Raw genomic sequence first — 24,926 nt, forward strand, 5'->3', positions numbered from 1 at the left:
AACCCTCCGATCTATAGAGGGATAGGATCAACCCTCTAACATTCAGATCGTAGGGTTAGGATCAACCTATGGAAATGATTTTTGAGGCACAACCTATTTAGGTTGTGACCCATCTAATGGACGGTTTGGATCATCCTATAGGGCAGGCCATACCATACTTTTAATAAAGTGAGGAGTGCCCTCATCAAAATACAATAGTGCTGATAACATTTCCCAAAAAAAATCTTAAAAAATACAGTAAAAATCCAGGTGACCATCGGGTTGACCCGGCCCGTATGGGCCGGGCGCGGGTCCAGGCTTAGTGACCCGGAAGGGTCCAAGCTCAGTGACCCGGAATCACTAGGGAACCACATTTTATACCTCATTTTATACCTCAGAAGGTAATAAGTGCATAGGGATAGGTGCAAAAAGGTGGAGGGAAAAAAGAGGTAGGAGGGGTATATTTGTCCTAAAAGCCATCTTCTCTCACCTGACAGCACATTTTTTATAAATTTCAAATCACTACCCTTTATTTACAATTTAGACAAAACTTTGCATTTTTTTAATATTTTTTCCTTTTTTATATGGTGGATGGCCGTGCATGTAGTAGGGCCCACCGTAATTTCTGTTTGTTGGGTTAAGATCATCCAATAGAGAAGAGTTTTTGGGCACAGCCTATCTATGCAGGGCCCAACTAATGAATGGTTTGGATCACCCAAATAATGTTATATGGTGGACGGCCCGTGCCACATTGCATTTTGGGGGCCTAGACATGTTATATGGTGAACGGCCGTGGGCCCGCATTGTTTGGGTGAACCAAACCATTCATTAGTTGGGCGCACAAGTAGATAGGGTGTGCCCCAAAAATGTTCTCCATTAGATGATCCTAACCCTGTGGTCCGTGGAAGTTTCTTTATTGTACCGTCAATGTTAAACATCCATGGGGACTAGAGGGATAGGATCATCCAATGGAGAAGATTTTTTGGGCCCACTTTATCTACATCAGGGCCCAATTAATGAATGGTTTGGATCACCCAAACTATGTTGTCCCTAGTACAATTTGGGTCTTCATGGCCGTCCACCATATATTTTCTCTAGATTTGGATAAAAACTCGTACGAGATTTTATACTGTGTAAGCCCTTATAATCTCATATTTTTCAAAAAGTAATGTGCGGACCACACTATAGGATGATCCAAACCGTCCATGTGATGGGCCACAACGTAAATAAGTTGTGCTCCAGAAATCATTTCTATAGGATGATCCTAGCTCTCCGATCTATAGAGGAACTGCATACCTAAATAGATAGGATCATCCTATGGAAATGGTTTCTTCGGCACAAGCTATTTATGTTGTGGCCCATCACATGGACGGTTTGGATCATCCTATAATGTGGTTCGTACTGCACCTTTTGAAAAATACGGCACTATAAGGGCTTACACCATATAAAAACTCGTATGGTCAACAGGTCACGTCTGACGTAAAGTACATTTGCCCATGAGAAAAGTACAAAATGGGGTACATGTTTCAAGGAATTATGGATGGCATGCACGTTTTAAAACAAGAATGAAACACGGGCGATTCTTCAAAATCGGGTGGTAAAAAAACCCTGATACCCTTCTAGCATTGACAGAGTCCTTCTTTTTCATTATTGCCTATTAAATTGGCGCGCTTCATGAGGCTTCTTTTGGTTCGTTTGAATGTATATTTGAACCGATAGAATCTTGGGTTCGTTTCTATCTTGGCCGTTCGAAATAACTAGAGACAGATGGATGCTTGACACGTGTTGGAAAACTTTTTGGAACCCTGACAACCTAAAGTCAATCATTAGCTTTTCTCACTTATCTTTTGGCATAGAACGGTAACGCTATTGAATACGTCTCTTTTGGCTTAGAATCTTTTCACTTCTCTTTTGGTCCTCAGTTCTCTTTTGGCTTAGAACGGTAATGTTATTGAATACGTCTCTTTTGGATTAGAATCTTTCTCACTTCTCTTTTGACTTAGAACGGTAACATTATTGAATAAGTCTCTTTTGGCTTAAAATCTTTTCACTTCTCTTTTGGCCTATAATCTTTTCACTTCTCTTTTGGCTTAAAACGGTTAACGTTAGTGAATACGTCTCTTTTGGCTTAGAACGATGGCGTTATTGAATATTTTATTATTTCTCACATCTCTTTGGGCTGAGAAAGCTGCCGAATTCTAGAGTACGCCGCAGGAATATCAAGTACGCGAAACATTCATTGTTCAAAGATATCAAGTACGTCGCCGGATTTTATGGGTTAAACACATGTGTTCCAAACGTATCGATTACGCCGCCGGAATATTAAGGTGTACGCCGGCGGAAATAGGGTGTAAGCGAAAATAGGGTGTATGCCGGCGGAAATAATGGGTACACCAGCGGATTTTAGAGGATGCCGCCTGAATATCAAGTACGATGCCTGATTTTTCGGGTTCAAACATGTGTTCCAAACGTATCGAGTACGCCGCCGGATTAAGAAGTACGCTGTCGGAATATCAAGGGGTACGCCGGCGGAAATAGGGTGTAAGCAGAAATGATGGGTACACCGGCGGAATCGCATACATAGAGGTGGTATTATTAGAAGACGCCACCGTTCCATATAAAGGCGCCAGCGTTCCAAAAAGTTTTTCCACACGTGTAAAGTATCTACCCGTCTCTAGTTATTTTTGACGACTAAAATAGAAACGAACCCAAGGTTCTGTCGGTTCAAATACACATTCAAATGAACCAAAAGAAGCCTCGTGAAGCGCTAATTTAATATGCAATAATGAAAAAGGAGGACTATGTCGATGTCAGAAGGAAGGGTAGAGGGTCTTTTTACCACCGATTATGAAGAATCGCCCTAGTATCATTCTTGTTTTAAAAGGTGCCCAAAATCCGTAATTCTTCAAAACATTTGCCTGCACGACGTACTTTTCTCTTTAGTCTTTGATACATTGGCGCCGGGTGTCCCTGACTCCCTGGAGATCAAAGGGGGCGTAAATATCACTTCCCTTTTGTTTTTGTCTGGATGTTGGTGACTTTAGTTGGAAACTTCTTGTGATGACCGACAACATTCAATGTGGAGCTCCATGACGTACAACGACAGCTATCATGAGTTCATGACTAGGAAATAAAATTTAAAGAGGAGGGTTGGCAAATTAGTTGGGCCGACCCAATGCTTTAATTGAGCTTGGGCTTCGCACGTTCTTTCTCTGAAAGGGATTGGACCTATTCTTTAAGCCAACTTGTCTGCATTTAAGAAAACAGGCCAACATGTGCAACATAACATATACAGAGTTACAGACCCAAGTGTGTTAACATTTGGTAAAGGAAAACACTTGTAAAATGGAGATTTATTTTGTAAATAAGTCCACGTTTGGATACCTCATGTTATTGTATTTGGATTTGGATTTGAATTTGGATCTGAGTTTTGAGTTTTGGAAACAAAATACATCAATCATCCTTATGCTCATGTTGTACAAAAGAGAGAGGGAGGGACTTCTTTGGCTGCTACAGCAGCGAGGTCGAGAGCAGCAAGGGTGAAGGTAATTACCACAAATATCGATTTCCACATAATGTCTTGCATAATAAATTTGAAACTGGCAGCTTTGTGAGACCAATGTCTAAATGAGTCTCTCCGCGCAGCCTATGAGTCTTTGGAGGTCCATCCAAAATGTGTCACCCATTAGAACTTCATCGTGGGAAAACGGGTTCTAAGCTTCTACTATCTCTTTACAATAAGAGGTATGTTACACTGAGGGGCGCCCTTTCAAAACTTGGGTGAAAGGGTGCCCCCATTGGCTGCACGTCACCATGCATGTATGATGGCTGCAAGTCAATGAGTATAGAATATTTGAATGTACGATGGTGACGTGCCATCAATTAGGGTGCCCTTTCGCCCCATTTTTGCAAGGGCGCCCCTCGGTTTAACATTCCTCTTATAATAAATAGAAAGGAATCCTAAAGTGAAGGGCACCTTGTAAAAACCAGCCGCTAGAATGCTACAACTTGATCCACATCACTAAAGTGCATTAATTATATCTTTACTTTTACATTTTTCAGTGCTATTATAGATTGCACTTTGATCCAGTCGGGGCACTCTTATGGGTAGTTTTTTGCAAGCCCGGCCCACCCTTCAGATAGCATTCCTCAATAAATAAGTAATGTATGAGTGAGATATAAAAAAGTTAAAAAGACTTCGACCATATTTGTTGGGCGCTGATATCCTCCCCCCCCCCCCCCCCCACACGACACGGCTGGCTAACGTTTTCCCATCATTTGACCAGTCTCTCTCTCTCTCTCTCCACACACACACAACAGGACAGTTGGTGGGCCCATCAGAAACCGTTGGCGGAATGATGGGCCCATCTTTGAACAACGTAGGCCCCGCCCATACCACACCATAGGATAATCTAAACCATCCATTTGATGGGCCATAAACGTAAATAGGTTGCGTCCCAAAATATTATTTCCATAGGCTGATCCTACCCCTCCGATCTAAATAGAAACTAAATCTTATGGAACCACTATAGATTGTTGGGTTGTGATCATCCTACGGAAATGATTTTTGGGGCACAACCTATTTACGGTGTGGCCCATCAAATGGACGGCTCGGATCATCCTATGGTCTGGACGGTACGCTTCATTTTCAAAAATATGGGTGGGGCCTAAATTGGTACGAACCACACCATAGGATGATCCAAACCATGGACGGCTTGGATTATCCTATGTTGTAGACGGTACGCTTCAATTTGAAAAAATATCGGTGGGGCCTACGATTGGGCCTTAATGTTACTGTACGACCAAGTCCATAGGATTATCCAAACCATGGACGGCTTGGATCGTCCTATGTTGTGGACGGGCCTTAATGTTACTTTACGACTAACTCCATAGAATGATCCAAACCATTCATTTGATGAGCCACAATGTAAATAGGTTGTGCCCGAAAAATCATTTCCATAGGATGATCACAACCCTATAATCTATAGAGGTTGCATAAGATGTAGTTTCTATTTAGATCAGAGGGCCAAGATCAGCCTATGGAAATGATATTTTGGGACGCAACCTATTTACGTTTATGGCCCATCAAATGGACGGTTTGGATTATCCTATGGTGTGGTATGGGCGGGGCCTATGTTGTTCAAAGATGGGCCCACCATTCCACCAACGGTTCCTGTTGGGCCCACCATCTGTTCCTGTTGTGTGGAGAGAGAGAGAGACAGAGAGACCGGTGAAATGGTGGGAAAGTGGCATATACATTAAATCCTAATGTTTAACGTTGGCCAGCCGTCAAGGGGAGAGGGGAAGGGGGGAATATCAGCGCCCTATTTTTTCTGGGGAGCTGATATATACGCCCCTTTCAATTCTGACACCTTTTCTGAAACATTTGTCCCGGCTAAAGCAAGTGGCCAATTACACGTAGGGATTATTTTGGAAAATGACCAAAACACCCATGCAGGCATCCAATATCCCATCTCATCTCGTTTCTGTCTCTCTCACCTACCTCTCGCCCAAATGCAAAGCCCAACTTCAGAAACCAAATCCAGCGCCCTAGTCTCTCTCATTATTCATTGGTGGACATGGGTGTTGGAACCAAATGTGATATAGAAACTAAGCATAAAAATGGTATTCTTATGGCATGGGGCCATCGAAATTCTGTATCTAGAAAATCAGAGAAGTACAAAGTTCCTAAGCTGCCTCAGGCTTGATGACCCTGGTGGTAAAAGGGTAAGTAAAATTTCAATTTGTGATGAAAACTTTTGAATCATATATTGTGAATCATTCACAATTCTCTATAGATCAAAGGGTTTCGAAAGAGAAAACCATCAGCTACCATAAATTGCCCAAATCTGCCTCCAAGTTTATGTTTCTGTTAAAAAATCTTGGGTGGCAATGAGAAGGGTGTCAAAATAGAAAAGCTTCTTCTCCTAAGCAGCAATGGTCTCTATCTTCCTCGTTTTGTTGGTGGGTTACAAATTAAGATGTTCTAAAAGAACAAAATTTCCAGATTTGGGCATCTCTGAACTTGGGCTCCTATGGATTTGGGCGAGAGTAATGGGCAAGGATGCGGGACAAGTGTTGCTTGGGCATTTTGGTCATTTCCTAAAGGACTAAGTATATCTAACCGGATACTCTCATTAGCCGGTCAGGAGGTTTTGAATCGGGTGTCCCTAGTAATGAAAAGGGGCGAATATATCAGCTCCCTTTTTTCTGTGCCCTTATAAATGAACTTTGTTGAGATTGACCAACGGGGGCACCATTCAGTCCATCATTCATCTTTTTACAAAAGACTACTTATCCTACAGGGTACTTAAAAACCTAATGCTACTTTCAAAATTAATCAAATTCGTAATAGTTTCCTTCTTTCAGTCAATTGTAGTGCTCAAATGTAATATTTTCCTAATCTTCCCAAAGGATTTTCTTGGGTTTTCACAATCCATGGCTAGATGAGTTTTTGTCAATTTTTTTTAATTCTTTCTTGGTATGAAATTGTGGTTTTTCTAATCTTAAATAGCATTGACTACTGCTTTTTTAGTCCCTTTTGGACGCATTTATTTGGATTTATGTTATGCCTTGGAGCTACGAAATATAAAGGACTAAACAACTAACACCCGGCACCACCAAGGGTCGGAAAAATTTATGATTTTATTTAAATCTTGGTCATAGATCTCCCGATCGAAGATCAACGGTTTAGATCTTCGATTGGAGCCTTTCAGACTGTCTGATTCGTACTTACTATAAATAGTAGGTCCGTTTTTACCATAAATAAGTAAATCCCATTTTTATCCTTTTTTGTCTTCTCGTTTTGATGTAGTACCATCTTGGTCGTGATTGTATCTTTTTTCCTCTCTTAATAGATCTCTTTTACCATTCAAAAAAAAAAAAAAAAATGTTGTACACATCTTGAATTCTTCATGCTATGAAATCATGGATGCATATTGATAAAATGTTAAGATTTCTGTGATTCAATCAAACATCAAATGATTTATTGTAGAACATCTTTCATAAGTGTTTTATGTTTCCTCAGTACCGGTATGCATGCAGAGTGTTCTCTATGTTGTATAAGGAGCATTGATGCAATGTTACAATTTGTCTTCCCGAGAGAAAGTATGAATGAACTGATTATAATTTCCCTTAATCTTTTAGCAAGTGCTGACAAATCAAGAGTCAAGGCAGTTGTCGACCCCTTTATGAAGAAGATATTCTTTAGGTAATGTGATAAAAGGTAGAACTCACTCTAAGCACACTGGCAAAGTGTTATGTAGAATAGGTAATGTACATCCATTAATAATAGCCAAAAAGTGTGGCTATTCTGATTGTAGCCAGTACCCACAAAACCAAGCAGTTGTTGCCCTTCACTTAGCTTATACAACGGAGAAAAGGCAGGGTAGGAAGACTGAATAGTATGTACATGAGAGGGGATAAATATGAGCTCCTATCTCGTCTACTTTTCTACCTTTAGGTTCTACTTTTAACCATGGTTTTAAATTTCAATCGAAATCCAAAATTTCAGGTTTTGGGACCCAAAACGAAATTGGGTATACACGGAAATTTTGAAATTTTGGTCCAAATTTCTTTTTTTAATGCTGAAATTTAAGGAATTTCACCCAAAAATCTCGATATTAGATCGATTTCGTCGGATTTCGTCTGAAATTTCGGTTTCGGTGAGGACCAAAACGCATTCCGAAACCGAAATTTGAAACCATGGTTTTAGCCAAGGTTTTAAATTTTGACCGAAATCCGAAATTTTGGGTTTCGGTCAACCCCGAAACCGAAATTGGGTAAACTCGAAATTTCAGTCCAAAATTTAAGGAAAATCTCCAAAAAATCTGGATTTTATTCTTTAATTAATATTTTCCCAAAATTTCGGTAATTTCGTTCAAAATTTTTTACGAGATAAAATATTGTTTTATTTGATTTCGTTAGATTTCGCCCAAAATTTCACGTTTCAGTGAGGAACTAAACTCATTCCGAAACCAGAATTTAAAACATTGGTTTTAACTAGTTAAAAAATGATGGATGCACACTTTTGGGAAATAAAGACACTTTTAGGAAATAAAGTTCTAAATGGGGTCTAATATGAATAGAAGTATAATAACCAATACTATAAGTAATAGTATAATAACTCTAGGTAATAATTATAGTCGGTTATAGTGAGGCATATCCCTCTCCAGGGAAGATTTGAAAATGAATTTCAAAAGAGGTCTCTCATTTGTTGGATCTGCATGTTCTTGGCTGCATTTCATATGTTTTGTTGTTTAAATCTGTTGACGATTTCGTTCTTTGCCATCCCGTGCGGGTGACCCGTTTGCAAACTTCATGGAACCTGGTTGAGAAATGCACTTGACTCATTCACAATTTGTCGGGACTCTTTGGAGTTGGTTCTTTGGCTATTGGGTGCCTAGACCACATGAAGATTAATCGACCTGGGGCCCTATGCTCCAAGGGAATTGCTTCAATTTGCCTCTTGATCTGGTTACTTCGCTCATGCCTAAAGTACATAAGAGTAACCACATGGGCGAAATGAAGGGTGTCTACAGATTGCCATTCTTTGAAAGGGATACTCATCAAACAATCTTAACCGTCCACGAGAGAGGACTTGGAAGGGATTAGAGCTTCTGAAACTTTTTTGTGAGAGAAATAATGGCTTAAAGCTAGGAGAGTTTGATAAGCTTTACATAGTTACTTACCATATATGCCAAAACTTCGTCTGCTTCTCAATAAAGAAATATATGATTTAAAAGTACTCATGCACCACAAAAACGTAAGAGAAAATTTTTGTGGTGAAGTTTCACAATGTGGGTTTGTTGTCATGTACCACCAAAGTCTTTAACACAATTATTCAAAATCTCAAACCTAGTGGCAAAATGTTACTTTCATATGGTTACCTTGAGTCTTAGTTAATAAACTCATCATTGTTTTACTTCAAAATAATCATGATTTTAAGGGAAAAGATTTCAGCACCACCATGGTTTGATAAAGATGCACGATGCATCTTGTCGTTTAGTATTTAAAGGCCTGTAAGAGCTTTTTGAAAACCGTGATAATGTAATATTCTTCAATGTTATACGACAAGATACTTCGTGCATCTTATCAAAACATGGTAGCACTGAAATGATTTTCCTTTTCTTAATTAATCAAGATTATTCATTAGAAGAGGAATGCTAAATTGAAGGAAGCCCTTGAAAAAAGCAGCCACAAGGGTGCCCCTATTGGATCCAGAGCACCGAGTGTATGAATGTACTGAAAACTAGAAAAGTAAATGAATATTAATCAGTTTTTTTACTCAAAATCAATTTTCAAATTCCAACACGAACGAGGCCTAAGGGGACATGACTTCCATGGTGACTATACAAAAACTTGGGTTTGCCGAAGTTATCTAATATCTTAAAATAATAAATTTTGGGAGATGATTTTTTCACCCCCACCCTTAGGATTATGTCCCCCCCCCTCGTAAAGTGAATTGTGGCAGCTACGTTTGGTTGCAAGAATTTTTTTGGTTCTTGGGATTTTTGTGGAACAAAAACCCTCCTAGGAGATTGAAGGGAAAAAAAACTCCCTGGAAGTATCCCGGTAAAATAAAAATCCCATGTTTGGTTGACCGGACTATTGTGGGAAAAAAAAAATGCTTTATTTGGTTGCTTGAACTGTCGGGAAGAAAAAAAAAATTTTTTTTTATTCTGCAAGCTTTTTTTGGTTCCTGGGAGTATTTTTTTTCCCAGCGTAGGGTTTCATGCGAGGTTATTTTAGTTCCTAGGATTATTTTGGGCCCAGGAACCAAACGTGGGTTTCCTGCGGAAATTCCACAAAAGTCAAGAACCAAAAAAATTCCAGCAACCAAACGTAACGCTTTTTTTTTATGTCGAATCACATTGAAAGTGAGGCACATAATCGTAGTAGGGGGTGGGAGTGGGCTGGGGGCGTGAAAAATCATCTCCCTAAATTTTCCCTTCACTATTAAATACCTCATAATCTATAATGTGTATTATAAAGTTAGTTGCAAATTTAAATGTAAAACATTACAATGTAAAGTTCTTAGTAACTATTATGTGCCTTATAAATGGTGGGTGTGGCTCACCATTTTAGACCTCATGTTTTGATACGGTACGCCCACAGTCTCCTCCCAAAACCATCCATATGGGGGGCCCACCATCTTTACACCCATCAGTGGGCCCACCATCTCCACCGGGTGGGCCCATCATTTTACACCTATGCATAGCATGGGAGGGGCCACCATTTTACATCTCATGTTTTTGGCATGGGCAGGGCCCACCATTCCCACGAAAATAGAAAAAGCAAGATTTGCCACGTGTATGGTGTGATTTTAAGGCGCATACCAATCTCCTTTTTTTTGTCACATGCCTTGAACAAATCAAAGTCGATCGGGGTCCTTGTCAGACATTATGTCCAATCCTCCTAAAGCAAGAAGCCACGTAGCCATTCATACACCAACCAATCACCAATAGACAGACTACACCGAAACTGGCTCTAATTCGATCATAATCGGACGGTGATGGGAAATGGGGGCCCACCCTCTTTGACTCTCTTCATTCGTTTCTCATTCCACGGTCATTTCTCTTGAAATTTAATTTTTTCCCATGGTCAGTACTCAGTAGACATGCACCTGTATCACATATATGACCTTTAGAAAACATTGCACGAATTTATCACGAGAAGTTGTATTGTGGGAGAAATTATAATGTGGCGGAAAAGGTACAGTGGGCCCACCTGTTTGGATGATCTAAACCATTGATTTGGCATTGTTTTTTGAACATTTTGACTTTTGAGCCGTCCATTTTATATCAAATCTATTGTAGGGTTAAGATAATTCTAATGTTTTTAGATCATCCAAATTAGGTTGGCCCACTTACTTTTTCCCGTAGGCTATGTTTACTTGCATTCCCGGGAAAGCAATCCCTGGAAAACAGCCTTTTTTTTCCTTGGCAAGACCTTGACAAGACAGAATTCTGGTGTTCACTTGCTTTCCTGTGAAAATAGAATTACACATGTGGAATTTCTACATTAAGTCAAAAAATGACATGGAAAAGCTCATTTTAGGGATTTCATTTCCGACAAAAAATACTCGGATTTCGTTTCCCGGGAAACTAGTGCAAAAAGAAGGGCAAGCAGTTTCCTTGGAAATCTTTTCCTGCGCAAGTGAACAGTCCAGAAACAGTACAGGGAAACCTTTTCCTGCACAGATTCCCTGGACTTCTTTTCCTAATGCCACGTCAGATTCCACGGAAACATTTTCTTTTCCTTTCCCGGGAAATGTATTTTCCAAGACCCTCCACTGTGGGGCCCTACATCGATGGCAATGATTAGTAAATACAACTAGTAAAATGATCCCAACCATCTAATACATGCCATGCCAACAAAAGTCCTGTGCCAATTTTAGAAACCATGGCCTGTGTGGGTCCATCATATAAACGATTTGGATCTCTCGTGGGACCCCCCATAACATGTGGACAAGATCGAAATTTTCCTTTCTGCTCGGAAATGACAGACATTGCCATGTGAGAGGGCAACAAGAATTCGATTCGGAGGACCTTTTTGTGGGGCCCATCGATTTGGTATGTCCACCCCCACATTTAGCGGCGATTTTAGCTGACCCTTTTTATATAAAGTAATAAATAACCCGACAAGGAGAGCCAATTTGTCACTCTACACGTGTCGGATAAGGATGGAGAAGGGTGTGGTGGAGGTTGCACATATTTAAATCAATCTTTTTGTGGCTAAGTGGGCCCACTTCATATGAAGGACAAAACCTAGGGTTTAGGGTTGGTCCACCAAACTTCATTGGACAAGGACATAGGATTTTCTAAATCTTAGAAAATCATTAATCAAGGATGATTAGTGGGTATCCTTCAATAGATGCATCTGTCCAGTGATCTAGACCGTCCAAACCAGTAGATGTGTCACATCTTTCTGACGGCCTTACTGTAGAAAGAGAACCACCAGTGAGAAGATCTCGTCTTGATGAACTACAATGATGATATCCAATGTACCCATGGGCACATACCGGGTGATCAGGACCGTTGATCTGATGAGCCATCACAGGGCGATCCTATGAGTTTAGTTTTGATGCCGCAAGCTGGGTTTTCTTCGTAAGATTGAGCCATGTGAAGACATCTTTTTTCATCATGCTTGATCAAAGGTATAAAATCATACGTACACGGTAAGTTCAAAGGGCAATATGCCAGACTTATGAAGCCCAACAATATTCATGGACCTGATCTACAGGTGGAAGTGGGTCCATGCCGTGCATGGGCCCAATTGCAACAGTACATACCCAGATACTTCATTAAACGAGAAGACTCCCCAAAATAGTAAAATACATGCAACTCTCAAATGGGTCCAGCAACCAAGTCGAAAAGAAATTATAATAATAGATATAAAAATCAGTTATGAGTGCTAACCAAAGAAAGCAAGTTACCCTTTCCTATTTTCGCAATACCTTGTTTTGATAATTGCACTAACACAGCCTGTCTAAAGTTTAATCATATCTCGCTTTCCAAAAGAAAGAGAAAAGTACGGACTCTGTGTATATGTTTAGAGGAACTACGGATTTTGCGTAGCTTTTAAAACTAGCATCAAAGACGAGTGATTCTTCAAAATCGGGTGGTAAAAAGACCCTGATACCCTTCTGACATCAACATAAATCTCTTTTTTCATTACTGCCCATTAAATTGGAGCGCTTCACTAGGCTTCTTTTGGTTCGTCTGAATGTGTATTTGAACCGACAGAACCTTGGGTTCCTTTCTATCTTGGCCTTCGGAAATACTAGAGACGGGTGGATGCTTGATGTACACGTGTCGAAAAACTTTTTGGAATGCTGATGCCTTTATATGGAATGGTGGCGTCTTCTAATAATACCATCTCTCTATATGAGATTCTGCCGGCGTACACATTATTTCTGCCGGCGTACCCATTATTTCTGCTTACACCCTATTTCCAACGACTTACCCCTTGATAGTCCGGCGGCGTACACGATACGTTTAGAACACATGTTTGAACCCAGAAAATCAGGCCGCATACTCGATATTCCGGCGGCGTACTCGTTTGATGGTGTATTTGGGCGGACAGAACCTTGGGTTCGTTTCTATCTTGGCCGTAGGAAATAACTAAAGACGGATGGATGCTTGACACGTGTTGGAAAACTTTTTGGAACGTTGTTGGTTCAAATACACATTCAGATGAACCAAAAGAAGCCTAGTGAAGCGCGCCAATTTAGTGGGCAGTAATGAAAAATGAGATTTCTGTTGATGTCAGAAGAGTATCTGGGTATTTTTACCACCCGATTTTGAAGAATCACCTGTCTTTGATGCTAGTTTTAAAAGGTACCCGAAATCCGTAATTCCTCGAAACATGTGCCAACATTCCGTACTTTTCTCCCAAAAGAAACCCTAGAGCCCGTTACGAAAGAAAAGACAAGGTGAGTTAGTGCAATTATCAAAAAGAGCGGAAGATAGTAAATGTGAAGTGCAATATTTCTTTGAAAAGTACAGTGGGCTTACTTCAAAGGATTACCCAAACCATTCATTCATTGGGCTTACTTCAAACTCTGTAGATCATCTCTATAGGATGATCTTAACCCTCGGATCTGTTGAAGGAATTTTTTGAAAAGTCCAGTATGGCCCACTTCAAAGGATCATCCAAACCGTTCATTTTTTTGGGCCACAACAAAAATAGTTTGTACCCTGTTGATCATCTCCATATGATGATCCTAACCCACCGATCTGTAGAGGTTTCTCCAAAGCGTAGTCCACAGATAGGAGGGTTAGGATCATCTACAGTGAGCCTATTTACGTTCTGCCCAATAAATGAACAGTTTGGCCTTTGAGTTGGGCCCATTCTACCTCAATTTCTCAAGTGCACTCACAGGATAAAAATTTAATCAAACCGTGGGAGTGCCAATATCACTAACTAAATAATATTATAAAACACAGAGAATATACGTTACTTAGATATGGATGAATTCATGACTCGAGCCTTATCCTTCTCTTTTCTTTTCCAGTACGAAAGGAGACAAAGAAACCTAATGTGGATAATGCCGAATCTGTTACGAAATCAAAAATTAAAAAAAAGGAAAAAAAAAACTCTAGTTATCCTCAGACAGCTTGAAAAAGACCCACAACCTTCTCATTCTTTCATATATATGACAACCTTTGTGTATGATCTATCTATTGTGAAATGAATCAGGTTCTCTCCTCAAGTGTAGATTTTCTTTTTTGTTGGAAGGCTTAAACGCATGATATCAAGAGATTCAAGAGATTATTTGATTGAAAATGGAGGCTTCTTTCAACCCACAAAACAACCATGGGATCATGGATGAAGAAGATGACTCTGTGTCATTCTCGTCTGATGGTTCCAATGACTCTTCTTTATCTGATTTCATAGAAGATGCAACTTCTTCTAGATCTTCTTGTTCATCGTCCCCTTCTTCAGATCAATTGGCAAACGGCCCTTTATATGAGATGTCCTCTCTCTTAGAACAGCTGCCCTTCAAGTGAGTGCTTCTCTCTTCGGCTTTTCTAACTACTCTTGTTGGGTTTTTCTTCAGCATGGTGTAAGCCCGTACAGTCCAGTATTTTGCAAAAGTACTATACGAATGATCCAAACCGTCCATTTGATGGGCCACAATAGAAATAGGTTGTGCCCCAAAAATCATTTCTACAGGATGATCACAATCCTCCTATCTATATAGGTTTCCATAGCCTCTATACAGTATTTGCAAAAAAGTATTGTATGGATTACACCATAAGATGATCCAAACCGTCCATTTGATGGGAACAACGTAAATCGGTTGTGCCCCGAAAATCGTTTCCAAAGGATGATCACAACCCTCCGATATATAGAGCTTTCCATATTATTCAATTCCTCTATAGATGGGAGGGCTAGGATCATCATATGATTTTTTGGGTACAACCTGTTTACATTATGACCCATCAAATTGACGGTTTGGATCATCTTATGGTGTAAGCCGTACAGTACTTTCTGGGAAATACTAATACTATACGGCTTATGTGGTTACACCAGTTTTTATATGGTGTATGCCTGTATGGTCCAGTGTTTTTTCAAAAAGTACTGAACGGCTTATAGGATGATCGAAACCGTCCATGGACCATAACGTAAATAGCTTGTGCCCAAAAAATTGTTTTCATAGGATGACCCTAGCCCTCCAATCTAGAGAGGAATTGCATCCTATGGTGTAAGATGTACAGTACCTTTTGAAAAATACAGGACTATACGGGCTTTAGATCATATAAAAGCTCCTTTTTCAGATTTCTCTTGTGGTTATTTTTTTTTTTCCTGATTACCTTGTTGGGTTTTCTTTCTTATTGTAGGAGAGGGCTGTCAAAGCATTTCCAAGGGAAGTCTCAGTCATTTACATCTCTATCAAATGTGAGTTGCTTAGAGGACCTTGCCAAACCAGAGAGCCCTTTCAAGAAGAGGTTGAAGTTATGTAAGAGCTATGGAGGTGACTTAGATAGCCCTAGATCATTTTCTCCCAAACCGTTCTCTAAGACCATCTCAAAGAAGGCTTCAAGGGGTTCTTGTCCTTCCCTTGGTGTAAAGAGGAGTAGCTTTATGCATAACAAGCCTCCTATTCATCCACAAAGGACTAGTAACCTTTCTAATCAAACCCCTTTGTTTGCTTGAAAGGAGAAAGGGGAGAATGTAGTCTAATCCAACCATCTTTATAGATTATAGTTGTGCAAATGGAAGATTAACAGAAGTTTTAGAAATGAAGATCTTATTGGTTTTGTGTGAGGATCAAAACAAATTATTATATAGCTAGATGCTAGAAATAAAAGTATGGGCTTGTGATGGGGTGCAACTTGGGTCGGATTCAACCCGATTTTGGCTTGTGTAGGGTTGGCATTTCTTGGGTTGGGTTGGAAAAAGCCAACCCTATTTAATTTCCAGTTGGGTTATGGTTGAAGCCTTGCCCAACCGACCCGAACCCGATCTCCATCCTCTAATTTTATCATGTATCATGATTTTCTTAGGGTTATGTTTTTTTTCTTGTATTTTCCTGTTTGACCTTAGATGAACACGAAAGCAACCCGACTCAACATCACCCAGTTTGGAGGCGGGTTGTGTTAAGGTTGACTATTCTCAACCCGAGGCTCGGGTTAGGATTGAGAGAATGCTATCTCGGGTTGGGTTAGGGTTGGCCTCAACTCAACCCGATCGTAGTTGCACCCCTACTTCCTAGAAGGCAGGTCTGTTCAGATAGTTTGCCTGCATTTTTCCTATTATAAGATCCAAAGTTGCCTTCATCTTTGATAGTTAAAGTTACTTTCTGCAGTCGTTCTCTAATCATGCACAGAGAATGCTTAAAAAAAACAGGACATTTATTGGGTGTCGCTTCTGCCCCATTTTTGACAATATCTATTGATCTATGTCCACCAAATGCATAGATCAGATAGTCGTAGGATCAGGCATTATTTATTAGGTTCTTTTTTTTGTCCATATTGCTGATGTCTTACCAGACAACCTGCCACCCAACCAGTGCAAGATAAAGTGTAAGATAAAAGATAAAGTGCATGTTAAAAAGGACTGCGAAAATCAACAATTTAGCTTTTCTTGGTAATGACGCCAGGTATCTAGGGCAGGGATCACCCGTTCAAGGTTTTTCTCATTGACATTTGTCTCGACTTGCTTTCCCCGATCATGTTTTGATTATGCAAATAAATCAACTTCATAGTAATATTGAAATTAGAGGTCTCAACCTCTAATGATACAGAGAAAACTTGTTCTCGATGGAAGTCAATAGCATGTTAATGGTGGAACTGTGGAAGTTATAGGGGATTAAGAAAAAAGATGTCAAGATCAAGTGTCAGCCGAAAGGGTGTTCAATGTTATCGTTTACCAACTCTAACATCATAAGCTTTTGGAGTACTTGGTTGTTTCACATGGTATTAAAATCTATGTGTACCATAGAATCCGTCGTCAATACCCGTTGCTACATAGTTGGGTTTTTGGCAAATCAAAACCCTAGGGCATCTGGGATCCGCTCACCTCCGCCTGCTCGACTCTCCTCTGAATAAGGAAACAGAGTGTTGGAAAAGAAGCCATTGAAGATCCAACATTACCTGCTCTCTCTCTCTCTCTCTCTCTCTCTCTCTCTCTCTGCGTGCGTGTGTGGTCGGGGTAGCAGCTTAGAATGATTTTTTTTATTGCCATGTGGTCGGAGTAGCAGGTATCTCTTCTTCTTGCCATGGGTTTTGGAACAGAGCGAGCTGGACTGAGTCACGAGCCATGGGTTTTCACGAGCCATGGGTTTTGGAACAGAGCGAGCTGGACTGAGTCACGAGCCATGGGTTTTCAAACCCTCTCTCTGCCATGAAATCAGATGAAGAAGCTGCCCTGAAGATTTTTTCCTTTTTGTAGCTTAACGAAAAGGATCTTGGCCTGTTATTTTCAGATGAAAGAGGGTTTTGGGGGTTCTTCTTAAGGACTTGGAACATGCTTGAATCCCTTTCTTATCCTTCTTTCTCTGAACAGATTGCCATGAACCAAGATCTGGGTCATCTTCTTCTCAGATCTGGGTCATCTTCTCAGATCTGAAACGGGTCATCTTCTCAGATCTGACTCGGCTTCTCAAGATCGGATCGGATTCTTCTCCTTCTCAAGATCTGGGTCATCTTCTTCTCAGATCTGGGTCATCTTCTCAGATCTGAAACGGGTCATCTTCTCAGATCTGAATCGGCTTCACAAGATCGGATCGGATTCCGGTTACCGAGAGATCCAGCCTTGTTACTCCGAGCACCGGCGACGGAATCCGGCGGGTGCTCACCGGCGGATCGATTCCATCCCGATCCGGTCCCTGTTTCCGAATCCGGCACCAGAGATCCGACCCCGACGACTTCCAGACGGCAGCAGTACTCAAGACCCTGGGTGGATCGCCGGAATTTGCTTTAGATTCCGGGATCGGAGTTCCGTCAAGGATCCGTTCACAATATTGGGAGAACGACACATTTTGCTGGGTGGTGGAACCTTTGGTGCGTTATATGAACTCCGGCGGGATCAGCCGTGTAGTGGGGGCGAACTCTAGATGGGCAACTGGGGCGAATTTAACCCCGCTTGGATTTCGGCGAATCCAACATGAACCTAGTCATTTGGGCGCCCGGACGGCCTGTGGGCATCCGTTACGGTCTGGGCCTACCGATGAGGTGAGCCTCCGGAATCGCCAAGCTGAAGAGGCGGCTTGGATTCCCGTCCGAACCAGGAAGAACAGACGTCTGGAGAATGCCTTCCACCGAAGACAAAGTCGAGCTTTGGGAGACTGGAGATGCCACAGCTGTACTTTTCGGAATTTTAGCAGGAGGGCCAGCTGCTTGAAATGTCACAAAGCTTGGTCCAGTTTGGACTTCAATTTTCCCAGTCGACACTTACAGAGAGCGGCTTCGGTGGTGAGTCGTCCGCTTCAATTTATCAGCTATTGATTCAAATGGGATGCTGGTTGAGGAGGAGGAGGTAAATCATCATCTCATTACTAACAACATGAGTGATATCAATGAGATGATGCCGTCCATCAATGAAGTCCAGCATGCAGTTAATGCATCCATTGTCGTCCCAGAGATCCTCTCAGAGTCGGCCTTCAATGTCGCCAACCCCGGAATGGTGGAATCTGCGCTCCCACCAATCGCCTCTATTCGGGATCAGCAGGAGTTGCCGGATCTCAACCTTACCTCTGAGGCAAATGTTCAAATTCAAACAGAGGGTCCCACACAGGAACTCAGGTGGCACAGTTCCGATCGGCCTATTCAGGGACTTCCCTATTCCGATTCTCCGTACTCCCAGGTCAACAGCTATGCAGATATTATATCTATCTTATCTTCTCCGTATCAAAGAGACTCCTCTCGAGTGGGTGTCAGTCTCGTGCTCGCTTCGGAGCGCGAGGAAATTGATGCACAAGGGGTTGGCGATAAAGTCAGATGGGATTCTTCGCTGGCGGATCTTGGGTCCCAGGAAGGGGAGAGGGATTTCGAGCCTCATCACGTATGTCCTGGCTCAATCACCCCCTCCTCTTCGGCAGTTTTGAGCTCTACCCAGAAGAGTCTTATTTCCAATAACAGTATCTCGGGTAACAATCGATCTTATTATTATGTGACAGCAGAGGAGACTGGGGTCAGCCAGTTGAGAGGACCTAAGACAATAAATCCCACCAGCAGAGGTTTCTTTTTACCTAGAGAAGACTGTTTTTCCCTTCAGTGCCGGGTGGGGCTAAGGATGGTGCTATTTGACAATCGTTGCTGGGGTGATATGCGTTCTATATTCTACTGTACCCCTAGAGGGCGGCCCTTTTGTTCACTAGTCCAGGTTTCACTCGGCAACTACTCCCATCCTCCTTCTCCAAGATGGTGTAGCAAGGCAGTCCTCCAGCCCCTGCTTTGTGCCCCATCACTCTCTTCTTCTCGGGTTGAATCTGGTCCAGTTACTATCCATCAGGTGATTGAATTGATGGTGGATCATACAGTGTCTCTCAGCTCACACTTGGGCCTAGTTTATCCGGGGCCGGCTGAAGATTACCGATCCAACATAAAGGCGGCAGAATTGAGGGAGGTCGATGGAGTGTCATCTCCTGCTCCTATATCCGATGCAAATCTGAAACGTACGGAGAGAGAATTGATACGACTCCACTCAGATATCAATTATGACTCTGGATCGCATAGCAGTGGTCTCAAGCGTAAGACAAAAGGAAGAAAAAATGGAGTTGGGGAGGGGAGGATCTCACCGCACTCTAGTTGTTGATGAAGATTCTATCCTGGAATATCAATGGTTTGGGCTCTCGGGAGAAACGAATTCAAATAAAAGCAATAGTTAAACACCGGCGACCCGAGGTGGTGTGTCTACAGGAAACTAAGATGGAGCAAATCAGTTCCATAGATATGAGTAGCATGGGGTTCAACTCTGATTGGAATTTTGCTTTCGTAGCATCCAAAGGAGCTTCAGGGGGTATCTTGGTGGCATGGGATACAGTCTTGTGGGCCAGCTCGGATGTTTGGCGAGGGGTCTTCTCACTATCTGTAGCCTTCCTCAAATGTAATGATCAATCAGAATGGTTATTCACAGGCGTCTATGGTCCTTTGTCCGCTTCCGACAAGTGTTCTTTTTGGGAAGAATTAAATCAGAGGCGTGGCCTATGTTCTGCTCCTTGGTGTATTGGGGGGAATTTCAATGAAGTTCTAGATTCACGAGATCGAATTGGGGGTCAGCGCATTACTGTGGGTATGAGAAATTTTGCTGATTTTATCGCAAACAACGAGCTAGTCGATTTACCGTTGGGCGGTGCATCTTTCACATGGGCAAGAGGTACGAACCGGAGCCGCCTTGATAGGTTTCTTTTATCGGGCGACTGGTTGACAGGCATCTCAGAAGTTTACCAGCAGGCATTACCCCATTCTGTTTCCGATCATTGCCCTCTTCTTTTGTCCCCTAAAATGGAGTCCTGGGGCGCCCCTCCATTCCGATTTGAATTAGCTTGGCTGGAAAATCCCCTCTTGGAGGCTCAATTAGTTCGATGGTGGGCGGACTGTGCCTTCTCGGGACCCAGTGATGTTGTCATTGGCAAAAAATTAAGGTTCATCAAAGGGAAATTAAAAGCATGGGCTAAGGAGCAGAAAGAGATTGCCCTCGGCAGGAAGAGGGTCCTTGAGGACCGATTGTTGGAGATCCATTCATTGGCTGATCGCGGATCGGCAACGGCGGAGGATTTTGAGCAACAAGGAAGGCTCATCCAAGAACATAAAGAGTTGTTAAGGCTTGAAGAAATCTCATGGCGGCAAAAATCCCGAGTCAAGTGGTTGATGGAGGGGGATAAAAATACAGCCTTCTTCCATGCCATAGCCAGTGCTCGCAGAAGAAGGAACCGAATTGAATCTTTAGAGGTGGAAGGGGCTGTTGTCTCGGACCGGGAGAGGATTATTGCGGAAACTATTGCATTCTACCGATCTTTGTACTCCGATGACGGGCTTGTTCGCCCAATACCCCAAGACATCTGTTTCTCAAATTTGAGTCTGGAAGCTTCTGCTGGATTGGAAATCCCATTCTCTGAGGAGGAAATCAGAATCGCTCTATTCTCTCTAGCTCAGGATAAAGCCCCTGGTCCTGATGGATTCTGCTTGGCTTTCTTTCAGACGTGTTGGGACACAGTCAAATCGGATCTTATTCGTTTCTTCCTAGAGTTTTTTGAGGGTGCTATTCTCGACAAGGGGACGGGGGCGACTTTTCTAGTCCTTATTCCCAAAATTGATGGAGCATCCAAAGTATCAGATTTTCGTCCGATTAGCTTGGTGGGCAGCCTATACAAGGTACTTGCGAAGGTGCTGGCGGACCGTATCAAAGTAGTTCTTCCATCCATTATCTCGGTAAATCAGAGTGCTTTTCTAAGCAAGCGTCAAATTCTTGATTGTTCCTTAACAGCAAATGAGGCAATTGACTATTACCGGCGGTCAGGGGAAGGCGGCATCTTATGTAAGCTTGATATGGAGAAAGCATATGACCGAGTGGATTGGGCCGCTTTAGATTATCTTATGGGTCGTATGGGTTTTGGGGAAAGGTGGAGAGGGTGGATCCGGAATTGCTTATCATCTGCATGGTTTTCTGTTCTACTCAATGGTTCAGCAAAAGGATTCTTCAAATCCTCTAGAGGATTGCGGCAGGGCGACCCTCTCTCTCCATTTCTTTTCTTGATAGTGGCCGAATCCTTATGCAGTATACTGAAAAAGGGTAGTGACATGGGGCTATATAGAGGATTCCTAATTGGGACCAGTAAGGTGGAAGTCTCGCTGCTTCAGTTTGCGGATGATACCCTCCTGTTCTGTTCACCGGTCCTCTCCCAGCTTCTCAACCTTAAAGCCATGCTTCGGTGTTATGAGATGGTCTCAGGTCAACGATCCAATTTTGGCAAATCTCGGTTGTATGCGATTAATGTATCTGAGAGCGAGGCTTCATCCTTCGCCGGAATTATGGGGTGCGGTCTAGATGTCTTTCCCGCTACCTATTTGGGTCTACCTCTCGGGGTGGGCCGTCCGAGACACAACCTATGGGCTCCTATTATACAAAGGATTGAGCGTCGATTGGCCACATGGAAGCGCCGTTTGGTTTCCAAAGGAGGTAGATTGGTGCTTATAAAGGCTGTTCTATCTAATATGCCTATTTATTTTCTATCCCTTTTTCATTGTCCAGCTTCTGTTGCTAAGCGCATAGAGCAAATTCAGAGACGATTTCTGTGGGGTGATTCAAGGACTTCCAAGGGGGTCTCCCTTCTTAAATGGAGTCTAGTCTGCTCTCCAATTAAAAACGGAGGTTTGGGTATCAGGAGAGTTCAACTCTTTAATCAGGCCCTTATGGGCAAGTGGTTGTGGAGATACGGAGAAGAACACTCCTCTTTGTGGGTTCGGGTCATTGACAGTAAGTATGGTTCATCTCCTGGGAATTGGGACTCCGTTGATACTTTCAAAATCAAAGGAATCACAGTATGGAGGGACATATTGCGTTTGAAGTTCTTTTTTGCCCCTGGAGTTCGCTTCAGAGTCTATAGGGGGGATCGAATTCGGTTTTGGCAGGACCCTTGGTGTTCGTCCCATTCTCTTCAAGTTTTGTTTCCTGACTTATATATTGTATCTTCTCAGAAAGAAGCTTGGGTATCGGAATGTTTCGAACGGGTCCAAGGGCAAGTGGAGTGGATTCCCAAGTTCCGTCGAGCCTTTTTTGTTCGGGAGTTAAGCGATTACAGCGCCCTCATCTCCTTATTGGACTCTTGCTTCATCAAGTCTTCGGGCTTAGATCGTCGTATTTGGATTTGGAATCCGTCGGGGATTTTCTCTGTTAAATCTTTTTATCTCCATCTGATCCCCACTCTAGTGGAGCATGCGTCCTCCGCGGTTTGGCGCCTCGCATGCCCTCCAAGAGTTGCTTTCTTTGGGTGGTCGGTTAGCTGGGGACGAATTCAAACGATAGATTTCTTACGGAAGAGAGGAATGTGGCTGGTGGATCACTGCCCACTATGTCTATCCGCCGGGGAATCCATCGACCACTTATTTATACATTGCCAAGTTGCTTCATATATTTGGGGTCATCTCTTTTCTAGATTTGGAGTCAGTTGGGTTGCTTCCAATTCTATGGCCGAATTTATTACGAGTTGGGACTGGGCTCCGTGGAAGAGGAAAGGTCGAATTTTGTGGAAGATGTGTCTCTTAGCCTCCTGGTGGTTCTTGTGGAAAGAGCGGAATGCGCGGGTCTTTGAAGGGAAGGTCAGGTCCCCATATTGGATTTATATACAGGTGGTAGCAGCGGTCATCTCCTGGGCCCGTTCCCTTCCTCTTTTTCGGTTTGTTTCTGCGTATGCCCTTTGGGAAGGGTGGTCAACCATATGCATGGAATCGGTTACCAAAGTGAAATCTCGACCCTCCTGGTCCCCCCCGCCACCGGGGTCTCTGAAGCTCAATTTTGACGGTTCCTCTATCGGTAACCCAGGAGCGGCTGGAGTGGGGGGGTTATGTCGGAACCATAAAGGGGAAGTCATTTGGGCCTATTCGGGGCCTCTTGGATTTGCCGACTCGTCTGAGGCGGAGGTTCGAGCCGTTCACAGTGGGATTCTTTCCATGCCTCGCTTGGAGTGTGACAGTCTGATAGTCGAAGGCGATTCCGTAAATGTTATTCGCTGGCTTTCGGGAGACGCTTCTCCCCCTTGGAGATTTGTGCATTTCTTTGAGGAGATAGAGGATAGAGGAAAGGGCTACTCCATGGTCTTTCAGCATGTCCGGAGATCGGCCAATGTGGCAGCCGACTCTCTGGCTAAGAGTGGTGTTTCCCGGGCCGAATTGGAGTGTTTTGACTATCTCCCCCCTTGAGTCATTGTCTTGCTATTTTATTTGCTCATTGTTCCGACAGGATCATCTCGGTTCTGCTTATTCATATATATAAATATATATTCTGTTGCTTTCTTCCAAAAAAAAAGAGAAACATTACCATTCAAAAAAAAAAAAATCTATGTGTACAGCTAACCCAAAAGAGGGCCACATGTGCCATGTGTACGATCAACCCAAAAAAAAGGGACCATATGAGAGGGGAATGTTGAAATATAAAATTATTAAATAACACAACTCTAACAACTAAAGCTTTTTTGAGTAATTGGTTGTTTCACAACTACAGCAAACAAGATTGGTCGTGTTGATCGAGTCAGGAGGGATGATTCAATATTATTGTATAGTTGGTGCTTTGAATGGCCAATGATGGTTTGCGATAACGGCAAAAAAATGACAACATCAACCAAAAATCTTCAAGCGGCTAGAAAACAAGCTAAGGTAATGATTGTTGGAAAGTGTTTTGTTTCCTATAACTACTAGTTATCTAAAATAACTAGTTACCATGTCATAGTGGGAAACCAAAACAGTGAAAGGTGTCCTAGCATATCTAGGAGAGACAGAGCTACTCTTTAGTTTCCATAAGAGAGTAAACCTAATACAGTAAGCTCATGTCCTTATGTGGAGAGAGAGAGAGAGAGAGAGAGAGAGAGAGAGAGAGAGAGGTGCTTTCTTCTTGGTGTTTTCTATCAAGTTGCTTCATGCTTCATCTCTCGGGGAACTCTGGTGTACTGTCTTAGTTGAGAGGGCAGTGAAAGGGTTTCAGTTTGCGGGTCTGTGGGCTTGCATGTTAATCTCCTCCTAATCCTATTATTTTATTTTTCCATAGTGAAAGATCTTGTCCTTGCCTATGGATGTAGGTATCTTGGCCAAATCACGTAAAATCTCATTGTGTGCATCTTGTGGTTTGCTTATTGATACTTTTTGTTTCTTTTTACACGATCGGATCGGATTATGGGTGACAAATTTCTCAAGGAAGCAACTAAGCTCACACGACTTGGACTTCCCTCCATCATCCCTTCAACTGTCTTTGTTAGATTTGTATGCATGATATGTGCGTCTGCTCAT

The 24,926-nt window shown here is 42.3% G+C and overlaps 1 protein-coding gene across 1 annotated transcript; it reads left to right on the forward strand.

Annotated features, from left to right (window-relative positions):
- Positions 1 to 14,114: 14,114 nt before the first annotated feature.
- LOC143886776 (protein OXIDATIVE STRESS 3 LIKE 2-like) lies at positions 14,115 to 15,753 on the forward strand. Its single transcript, XM_077390893.1, has 2 exons — positions 14,115 to 14,488; positions 15,327 to 15,753. Exons 1-2 carry the CDS (start codon positions 14,268 to 14,270, stop codon positions 15,640 to 15,642), a joined length of 537 nt encoding a protein of 178 aa, XP_077247008.1. The 5' UTR covers positions 14,115 to 14,267; the 3' UTR covers positions 15,643 to 15,753.
- Positions 15,754 to 24,926: the final 9,173 nt, after the last annotated feature.

This window comes from Tasmannia lanceolata, unplaced genomic scaffold (genome assembly GCF_043159265.1).
Source record: "Tasmannia lanceolata isolate RefF3 unplaced genomic scaffold, GAP_Taslan_0.1 ptg000011l, whole genome shotgun sequence".
NCBI classification, from domain to species: Eukaryota; Viridiplantae; Streptophyta; class Magnoliopsida; order Canellales; family Winteraceae; genus Tasmannia; species Tasmannia lanceolata.